This window comes from Nestor notabilis, unplaced genomic scaffold (assembly GCF_000696875.1).
Source record: "Nestor notabilis isolate BGI_N333 unplaced genomic scaffold, ASM69687v1 scaffold6851, whole genome shotgun sequence".
NCBI classification, from domain to species: Eukaryota; Metazoa; Chordata; class Aves; order Psittaciformes; family Psittacidae; genus Nestor; species Nestor notabilis.
Genome location: NW_009913364.1, coordinates 27,284 through 36,023, shown reverse-complemented (window position 1 = coordinate 36,023; position 8,740 = coordinate 27,284). Strand labels below are relative to the sequence as shown.

General features: G+C 44.0%; 1 protein-coding gene across 1 annotated transcript in view; it reads left to right on the top strand.

Moving 5' to 3' along the window:
• Positions 1 to 2,874: 2,874 nt before the first annotated feature.
• Positions 2,875 to 8,740, top strand: part of ALMS1 (Alstrom syndrome 1) — a gene marked incomplete at its 3' end in the record, with an annotated part of 32,939 nt that continues 27,073 nt past the window's right edge. Inside the window, exons 1-3 of the mRNA XM_010023172.1 lie at positions 2,875 to 4,941; positions 6,984 to 7,143; positions 8,111 to 8,704. Coding sequence (XP_010021474.1) covers positions 2,875 to 4,941; positions 6,984 to 7,143; positions 8,111 to 8,704 — 2,821 coding nt within the window. The remainder of the gene's footprint in view (positions 4,942 to 6,983; positions 7,144 to 8,110; positions 8,705 to 8,740) is intronic.

Here is an 8,740-nt window from a genome sequence, read left to right as displayed (position 1 = left end):
TGCATTTATCTGGTAAGTCAAGGGGAGAGTTTGGCTTTAAAGAGGTGTTGGAAAAACAAAGTCTCTCCACTTCAGTTGCTGTAGCATGTTTGTGCCATCTGTACTACAGATGCTTCCTCTAGGATGCACTGGGCTGACCATGTGTTGGAGACAGCTGCTGAGGTGGAAGGGGATCTCTGTAACTGTACAGTAATCCTACTCTTATTTTTCTAGCTGCTGATGAGGTGGGAGTAAGGGACATCCAAATTTTGAGCCAGCTTTGCTGTGCTGATGTAGAATTATTTCTGTCTCACTATGTAGCGTTCTAAAGTCATTAAGAAAATGGTCATTGGAGATATTAAATTAAAGATGAATCCGATACTTGGTCTGGTTGGATCCCACTCATCAGGTGATGTAACAGAGGCTGTAGAATGCCTCAGGATAAAGCTGATGTGATGTAAACTTGATTTTTGTATGTAATAGTCTTACCTGATGTGATTATGGCTCTGTAAGTGATTCAGAGGATGGCTGTGCTGAGATGAATCTGATGAATCTAAGTTAAATGAATACAGATTCTGGTTCTGAAAGTGATATTCTTGACCACACATAACTTGTTTTGTTTTAAGAAAAGAATCTTAGTTAATAAAGTATTTGAAGTGATTTCCTTTTGCATCCATCAAATGTGTATGTAGACATTTACACTGGCCAGATCCCAGCTTTTAGTTGTTTCTATTCTTGTGGTATAAACCATTTCCATTTGTAAGCAGTGAACTGAAAGAAGGTGCCAATTCCTTCCAGGAATGAGGAAATATGATAGAAACTAGGATTTACTGCTGGTGTGGCACTATTGTAATTGTGATGACTGAGTTTTATTTCTTGTCTCTTGAAACTCTAAAATAAAAACCTTATGCAGCCTTTGCTGTCATCAGGATTCATGGAAAAATGGAGACTGGGAAAGGCATTGCTGGGGGTTCTTGGTTTTTAAAGCAGTGAACGGGGTAGAAGCCCTGTGGATATTCTCTGATGCATACAGACTTCATGGAAATCCCCAGGGAATGCTGACTAGTGCGTGGAGGACAGGGATGTGCAGAAGCAGCGCTTTAAGGGTAAGAGGGTAAGTTGGAGGTGTCAGTGTCACATGGATTTTGAGACTGACAAGAAGGAAGCTGAATATGATACGTGATAAGAAAGCTGAATTTAATCCGTGAGGGAACATGCTTCAGCAGGGGATTTAAGTGATGGGATTACATCATTTTCACTGCAGCTGGCATGGGTCTGGGTTTTGGAGGCTGGGTTAGCTGGCAGAGCAGTTTAACGAGGGATTGCCTGGCAAGCTTTTACTGCTGTGTTCTTCTTGTTTTGAACAGATACTCAGGACACTCAATTCTCTCCCTGCCTTCCACGGCTGATGTATTTAACACAAGGCCAAAGATTTTCAGGCGTGACGCTTCTCCAGCAATCAGAAATGGATTTTATTCCCTTAAGGTAGGGTAAAGTTACCTGGCGTCATGACAGAACATAAACCTTATTCCCTCAGTGGCCATAAATTATCCTACACTTGATAAATAATTACACTTTTATGGTCACGGAACTAAGACACACATCTGGTTTACTCCTCGTGTAGAGAAAAGGCATTGTCAGAGTTCAGCTCATCTTATTTTGCCTTCAGAAGAGTTTGAACAAGGGAAAACCCAAACTTGTCATCCTAAAGCACCTGATGAAAATGGGAGAATCGGGAGCTCCCCCCTCTCAGGCATCTCTTTAGACTCTGAAATAAACTTCATCATATGTTGCAGACATAAATCAGATACAACTTTTATTTACCATAGTAGATTCCGTGTATTTACAGTAAATACATGTAATAATACTGTGGTTTGTATATAGTGGACTAATAGATATGATGTCTAATTGAAAATGCATCTTTTTATAGAAAGTATGAACACATAAAGAAATAGCTATTGCACTAAAAGTCTTTGTCCAAACCTTCACTTCAAGGTGTGACAAATGGTTTCTTTTGTGCAAGAAATCCTCTGCCTTTATTAAAGAGAGAGATAAAACAGAAAGTGTGCCTATAAACACCCATATTTCCAGTGCCATTGATATTTAGGCTTCCTTGTATTTTACTTCGGGCTCTGACAGAAGGCAGATTTGATTCCCAAAGTGATACACTGTGACTTCACTTTGTGGATCAGAACTTAGTTCCACCAGAGCTGGTGATCTACTTGCATGGAGAAGTATGAATTGGTGTTTGATGATAATTTTCCTATCAAATAATCATTAATTCAAAATCCCCAATGAAAATATTAGAAGTCTGTGGGAGTTTGTTACTGTGTTCATCCAAGACCTGGCTTATTTTATATGCTTTAAAGAAATAATTAATGTAATGAAACTGATTTATGGTAGAAAGAAATTACTCATTAACTTGTACCTGTGTGAGCAACTCGTGTTTTATATAACAAACATCCTGTGAGTAAAAAATACTTCAGTCCTCAATGGGTTAAAGAACACTGACTAAGTAGAAACTGATGTTATTTTCAAACCTTTGCTTTATAGCTTTTTGATATTGTTTGGACTCTCTTTACAGTTCTTCCCATTTCAGCCCATTTGGGGGATGTGTTTCTGTGTGTGTTGCTAAACCCCAGTTACTCCAGTGAAGTTCTACTTTTGCCTCATACTAAAGCAGAGAATGTGGATGTTGAAGTGAAAGATATGATCAGAAATTCACTTACTTTTCTTGCCTCTTGCAGAGGAGTCCCTGATGTTTCTGGTGTGTCTGAGGAGCATTTAAAACCATCATACATCTGTGAAGCTCTCTCACTGATGGACACAGAATCCCCCTCCAATGCACCCAGTGACTGCTTTCCTTTGTCCCAGCATCCTCTTCCACTTGGACACATGGAGCCTCGTGATGCTGGTTGTGGTGGTTTGCCTCAGCACACCTCTTCTTCTGGACAACTACTTGTGAGCAAGGAGGCAAATGAAGACTATAAACCTGGTACTCAGGAGGGAGCACTGATCCCCCCAGCGCGTGACAGTTTAGCAACCTCCACTTCAAAGGTGATGCCAACAGAGGCAAATAGACTGCACCAAATGGCAGCTTCTCTTGCAGAGCAGATCTGTAGCATGTCTGTAAAAGATAAACATTTCTCCCATGACAGCAATGTACCAACTATTGGTTCTGAGCTTGCAGAGAAAGAAAAAGGGTTACTGAGGCATAATGAGTTCTCATCTTCAGAAAGCTCCTCTTGCAGAACAGCACTGACTAAGAACTTGGAAAAGAATGAGAGAGAGATGCAAAAGGAAGAGGTAAAAAGGGCTGAGAGTGAGTCAGAAGGGTGCACGAGGCAGCTGGAGAAGCTACACGAAGAAGAGAAGGTTCCTGAGCTTGATTTATCTATTAATTTATCTGATGATCTGAGGAAAGACAGTTGTAAAAATTCAGATGCTCAACATGTTTTTTCTGCAAAGGCTTCTGAAACAGGCAAAGGAATGTCAAAGGAACATGGAGTGGGTTTAAGTGGCTCTGAAAGCTTGAAGTTTGTAGCTGTTACTGAGGAGCTCCAGGGAGCTTTCCTAGATCATCAGCAGAAACAACTATCTCCTGCAGTGAGGGTTGAGAAAGAGGAGTTTATCCCTGCTGTGACAAACACCACTGATGGTGCAGCTAAACAACGGGTTGTGACTGACACAGGAGCTCCTTCCTCATTCACTGAGGGTGCCTCAGTGGAAGTGGAACCTGGAGGAAGCAGGAGTGAATTAACCATCTCAGACTTCTCCATAGAAAGGGGCCATAAAGTAACAGACATTTCCCCTTCCTTTAACCTTGTGAGTGATGGCTTATTCTCTGTCCACCTTCCTCATCCAAGCTATCAGTCTACTCCAGGGATACTTCTGAGGAAAAATATTAAGGCAGAACTTGGTGTCCTTATGATCAAATCAGGTATTCAGGCCTCTCCTTCCTGCTTAAATGACGAAACTTCAGAGAACTCCTCTACCGTCACACCTGCATCTGATGAGAAGCAACAGTCACTCCAGCGTGCTCAGAAAGCAAGCAATGAACATTTGGAGTCCTTAAAACATCCCCACACTGGAAGGATTCAGGCTCTCCCATCACTTAGTTTCATGGAGAAGGTAGGGGCTTGGAACATGAGCCAGCCAGAGGAGGCACCTGATGTGGTGACTTCATGTGAGGTTTCTCCAGGTGGAGTTTCTCCTAGGAGAGCCTTCAGTGCAATTGCCAGTTCTTCAAACAAGGTTTTGTCAATACAACAAAGTGATAGAGACCCCAAAGATGATGTTGCTGCTTCCTCCAGAGAGACAGGTTCCTTGGGAAGATTGTATTTCCACACTAACAACTTACTCCTTGCTCACCCTCTTACCAGGTCTCAGTCTGACAACACTGTGAATGTTTCCGGTAGGAATGCATCCTTGGTTGAAGTTCCTCTTCCATCAGACCCAGCAGAGGCAGTGCAGCCCCTAGAAGCCAAAAGTAACGTTTTAGGAGTGTCTGAAAACAGTTTAGGAGGCTCCATGACCCAAAAGATTACAGCTGACATGGTTTCTGGATCTAGCAGTAAAGATGCACAAGAGAACAGTACAGGACAAAGTTCAGACCCAGATGTTCTTGTTTCCAGTGAAGGACTTGCTCAGCTCCTTAGAGAGGATGGAGACTCTTCAACTGATGACCAGAAGAATTGTGATGCTCTGGAAAATCAGTCTCACAAGCTAAATATTCCTACTGGCCATGTCAGAGTGGACAATTTGGGAGATATTTCCCCAGATAGTTTGAATCTTCCCATTAGTTCTGGAGAAGGAAGGCCAATGAGCTTGGTCTCTGCAAGGGGCTCTTCAGGGGTTTCCAGGCACTTCTTCACCAGTGCAGAAAACAACTTCATCCCTGTTGAAGCAACTTCTTTGGAAACTCCAGAGGAAGAAGAGCTTGATATTGAGGAAAGGATCCCAGTAAGTTGGTTCCTAAGGAAAAACTCTTTACCTTTTGATTGTGAAGAAATCAGAGTGCACTTGGCTGTCACAGAGTAGGACACAAGTGTAGAGTTATCACAGGAAAGAGGCACAAGCAAGCTTACAGTTAGTTTCTGATCCTCATCATGTTGGGAACATGTCATGCCATAGTTCATAGAGTCATAGAATGGTTTGTGTTGGAAGGGACCTTAAAGTTCACCCAGTTCCCACCCCCTGTCATAGGCAGGGACACCTTCCACTAGAGCAGGTTGCTCCAAGCCCCTGTGTCCAACCTGTTGTATCATGGGAATGGAATGCAGGAGAAATGTGAAGATTGGTGGTGGATGGTGATGGAACATAAAGAACACAAGAACAGGACATGATGATGAGCAGCGCAATCTGTTTGATAAAACTCCCAAAGGAATTGGTTCTAACTTTTGGCAGAGCATTGATAAGCAATTTCTGATCTTCCAGAGTCTTTCCAAAGGTCAGGTTATAATTATCGAGCCATGAGGTTGAGGCTCAACTGCTGACTAAGGAAACACTGGGCTGCAGAAGAGCTGAACTTCACCCACCCACGATCTGCAATAATAGCAAACCCAACACAGGATCCTGGCAAATCAAACTGCCTTTTTCTTCTATAAATACTCACTTTGCATGTTCACTTTATTGCTGTATCCAAGGCATAAATTCCTGATCCTTTATATGTTGCTCAGAAAGGCTTTTGGAATCCATTTCCTCCTTTAAATCACACTTAATGCAGACTCCTTCCCTCCCTTTCCCATTTCAGGCTGGTTGCTGGGATTGGAGGGCAGGTTGTGGGAGCCATGTGAACTGTGCTCATGGGTGCTGAGTGTTAGGGGAAAATGAGATGCAGATTTATGTTAATGATAAACATGTAATTATCTTCTGAGTAAGTGGCTGTTCCTCTCACAAGATGACTCCTGTAATCATTGGGTCTTTGGAGCTGGGGTTTGGAGCACTCTTCACTTGGTTGTCTTGGCAGATACATGGTGAAACAAATATAAATATTGTAGGGAGGATGTTTGAAGTGACATGTATGAGATGTAAAGGTTGTCTGTTACCTCCTCTTATGACTATAATCAGGCCTGTTCTCCAGCACTAGTTCTGAGAAGTTTTGCTCTCATAAATCACTGACCAGCTAAAGGAGATTGGGTCAAATATATGGCTGTTACATGGAGGGTGTTTTAGATAATAGGAAATGGGACCCCACTTGGAGCCCTCTGTGCAGTTCTGATGTGCCCAGGACTTGGAGCTGTTGGAGCAAGTCCAGAGGAGGCCACGAGGATGATCAGGGGCTGGAGCACCTCCCGTATGGAGCCAAGCTGAGAACATTGGGGCTGTTCAGCCTGGAGAAGAGAAGCTGCTGGAGACCTCGGAGCAGCTTCCAGTGTCTGAAGGGGACTACAAGGATGCTGGGGAGGGCCCTTCAGGACTGTAGAGACAGGACAAGGGGTGATGGGTTCAAACTGAAGCAGGGGAAGTTGGTTATTGTCAGAAGAACAAGATATGTGATCTCTTCTTTTTCAACCTTTTCCATCATTTCTGGATCCTGTGGAAAGGGCTGGCTCTGGTTTGGTGAACAGGCTGCTGCCAGTGTCCGTCTTTGGCATGTGCTGAAGGAAAGGTCAGGAAAGCCCCAGGAAAGAACTGTTGGTGAGTGCAAGCACCAGCTCTCACCACCAGCGTGGTTCTTGCAACTTACTGCTGAATTGCTTCCAAATGTAACCAAATGAGGAATAGATGCAGGGATACACCAGTTGTCTGCTGGGCTGCCCGTGGCTTGTGAGGTGTCTGCTACATAGGTTTAGTCATATTACCTAGAAAACAGGCTTCTCACTCATGATATAAAGAATAGAGTAAGCTGGAAATGTTGTCTCATGTTTTGGGTGAACTGTTAGTGCGAGTTGAACATGATTTGGGCTCAAGATGTTTTAAAGCAAGTTGTTTGCGTTTATGATGATGCAGAAAATATGCAACTTCAGAATCGGATGTATCTTACTTATTTCTTCTATTGCCAGATATATCTTCACAACCTTGGCATTGATCAGTCACCCGGAACTATACTGAAGCCATTTGTGCCCCGAGGACCCATCAGGGAAGTTGAATTTTCCCCATCAGAGCTTAGAACACTGAAGGACTCCACTGACACACTGGCATGGTCTGTTCCACAGCCACAAGGTATGGGGAAGGAGGGACAGACCTTGTGTTGTGCAAGGCTTGGAGAGCACAGAACTTCAGGTTCATCTCTGAGGTTGCTCTTGGCCTGGTAGATATCAAGTGTCTTCTCATGTGGTGCTCTGACTCATTCATATGAGTTGAGCTTCTCTCATCTCACATGAGATAGTTGGCACTGATAAAAGTAAGCATGGTTTTAACTATGGAAAACACACCTTCTCTCTAAGGAGTCATGGCTGTGTGGCATCTTCTAGCAGTGCAGTGATGTTTTATCTCTTTTTATCTTTATTTCTCTCTTTATAAGAGTTCTTAAGAAGGAAATGATTTGTCTCCAGCCCTCGCAGCAGCTCCGGGGCCTCCTCTGGCCTTGCTCCAGCAGCTCCACGTCCCTCTTGTGCTGTTCCCCAGAGCTGGATCAGGGCTGCAGGGGGGGTCTCCCCAGAGCACAGCAGAGGGGCAGGATCCCCTCCCTGAGCTGCTGCTCACGCTCCGGGGGGGCACCCAGCACACGGGGGGTTCTGGGCTCAAGCACACACTGAAGCTGGGTCACAGGGAGCTTTCTAACCAGGAATGGGAAAGAAGCTCATCCATAGCATGTCATTTGCCTGTTTTCAAAGGCATATTTTGGAAATGCTGCCCTAGGGATGCTTTCATAAGCCAGGTGTTCATTTGGATGTCATGTATTTAGGAGCATTTATTTAAAATCTAGTCTAAGCATTTATTGAAAAGAAGGTTATTTAATCAAGTTCTGTAGTTCCTTTGGCGTTTATCCCAAGTGCTCTTTGAGATTTTCAGTAGCCAATTCTCATGGAAGTCTTAGTTCAAGTCTCATGCTAAATAGAGTTTCCTAAATGTCTTCAATATGTGGATTCTTCCCTCCCTTTACAATCCCTCTACTACAAGAAAAAGTCATTCGTGCTGCAGCTGTTTTTGGAGCCCAAATCTTACTGAACCTTCTGTTTCTCTGTAGGTAAATTACTGTCAGCAGTTGAAATCACTCAGACAAGTTTCAACTTCGGCACCTCCGCTCTCAATGTGTCTGTACCAACGCACCCAGAGGTTGGCTTTGACACTCTGTCACCCCGTGAACTCTCTCCCTGCCTCTCAAGATCTCCTGGAGACAACCCAGTGAGTCAGTGCAGTGTGTCATGCCATCATCTGGAGACAACAGCTCCCGAGGCAGAGTGTGCAGCTGTCTCCAAAGCAGCTGAAGCAAAGCAGGAGCTGCAGAGTGTTTCACCTCGCTGCCGTGCTGACAGGGAGAGTCCCAGCCGTGCTGCAAAGAGCACTGAGGATCTGCCAGCTAAAAATGAGCCCAAAGATGCAAACAGCAGCCCACAGAGATGGGCTGCTGGTTCTTTGGCTGGAGTTAAAAGTGAAGTGGAAGTTGAGAGAGGATCACAAACTTCAAGTGTAGGTAGTAAGAGAAATAAGGATCAAGAAGGTGGTTCTTTGATGGGATCTGCTGCATTTCAAGAAATACAGAAGCTTTTGGCAGAGGCAGAGGATATAGCTGGCAGGTGGAGTGAGCCTGTCTTCTCCACTACCTCTTGTAGAGAAACTGGTGAGTCTTCCCCAGTGCTGAACAGAAAGGAGGCTG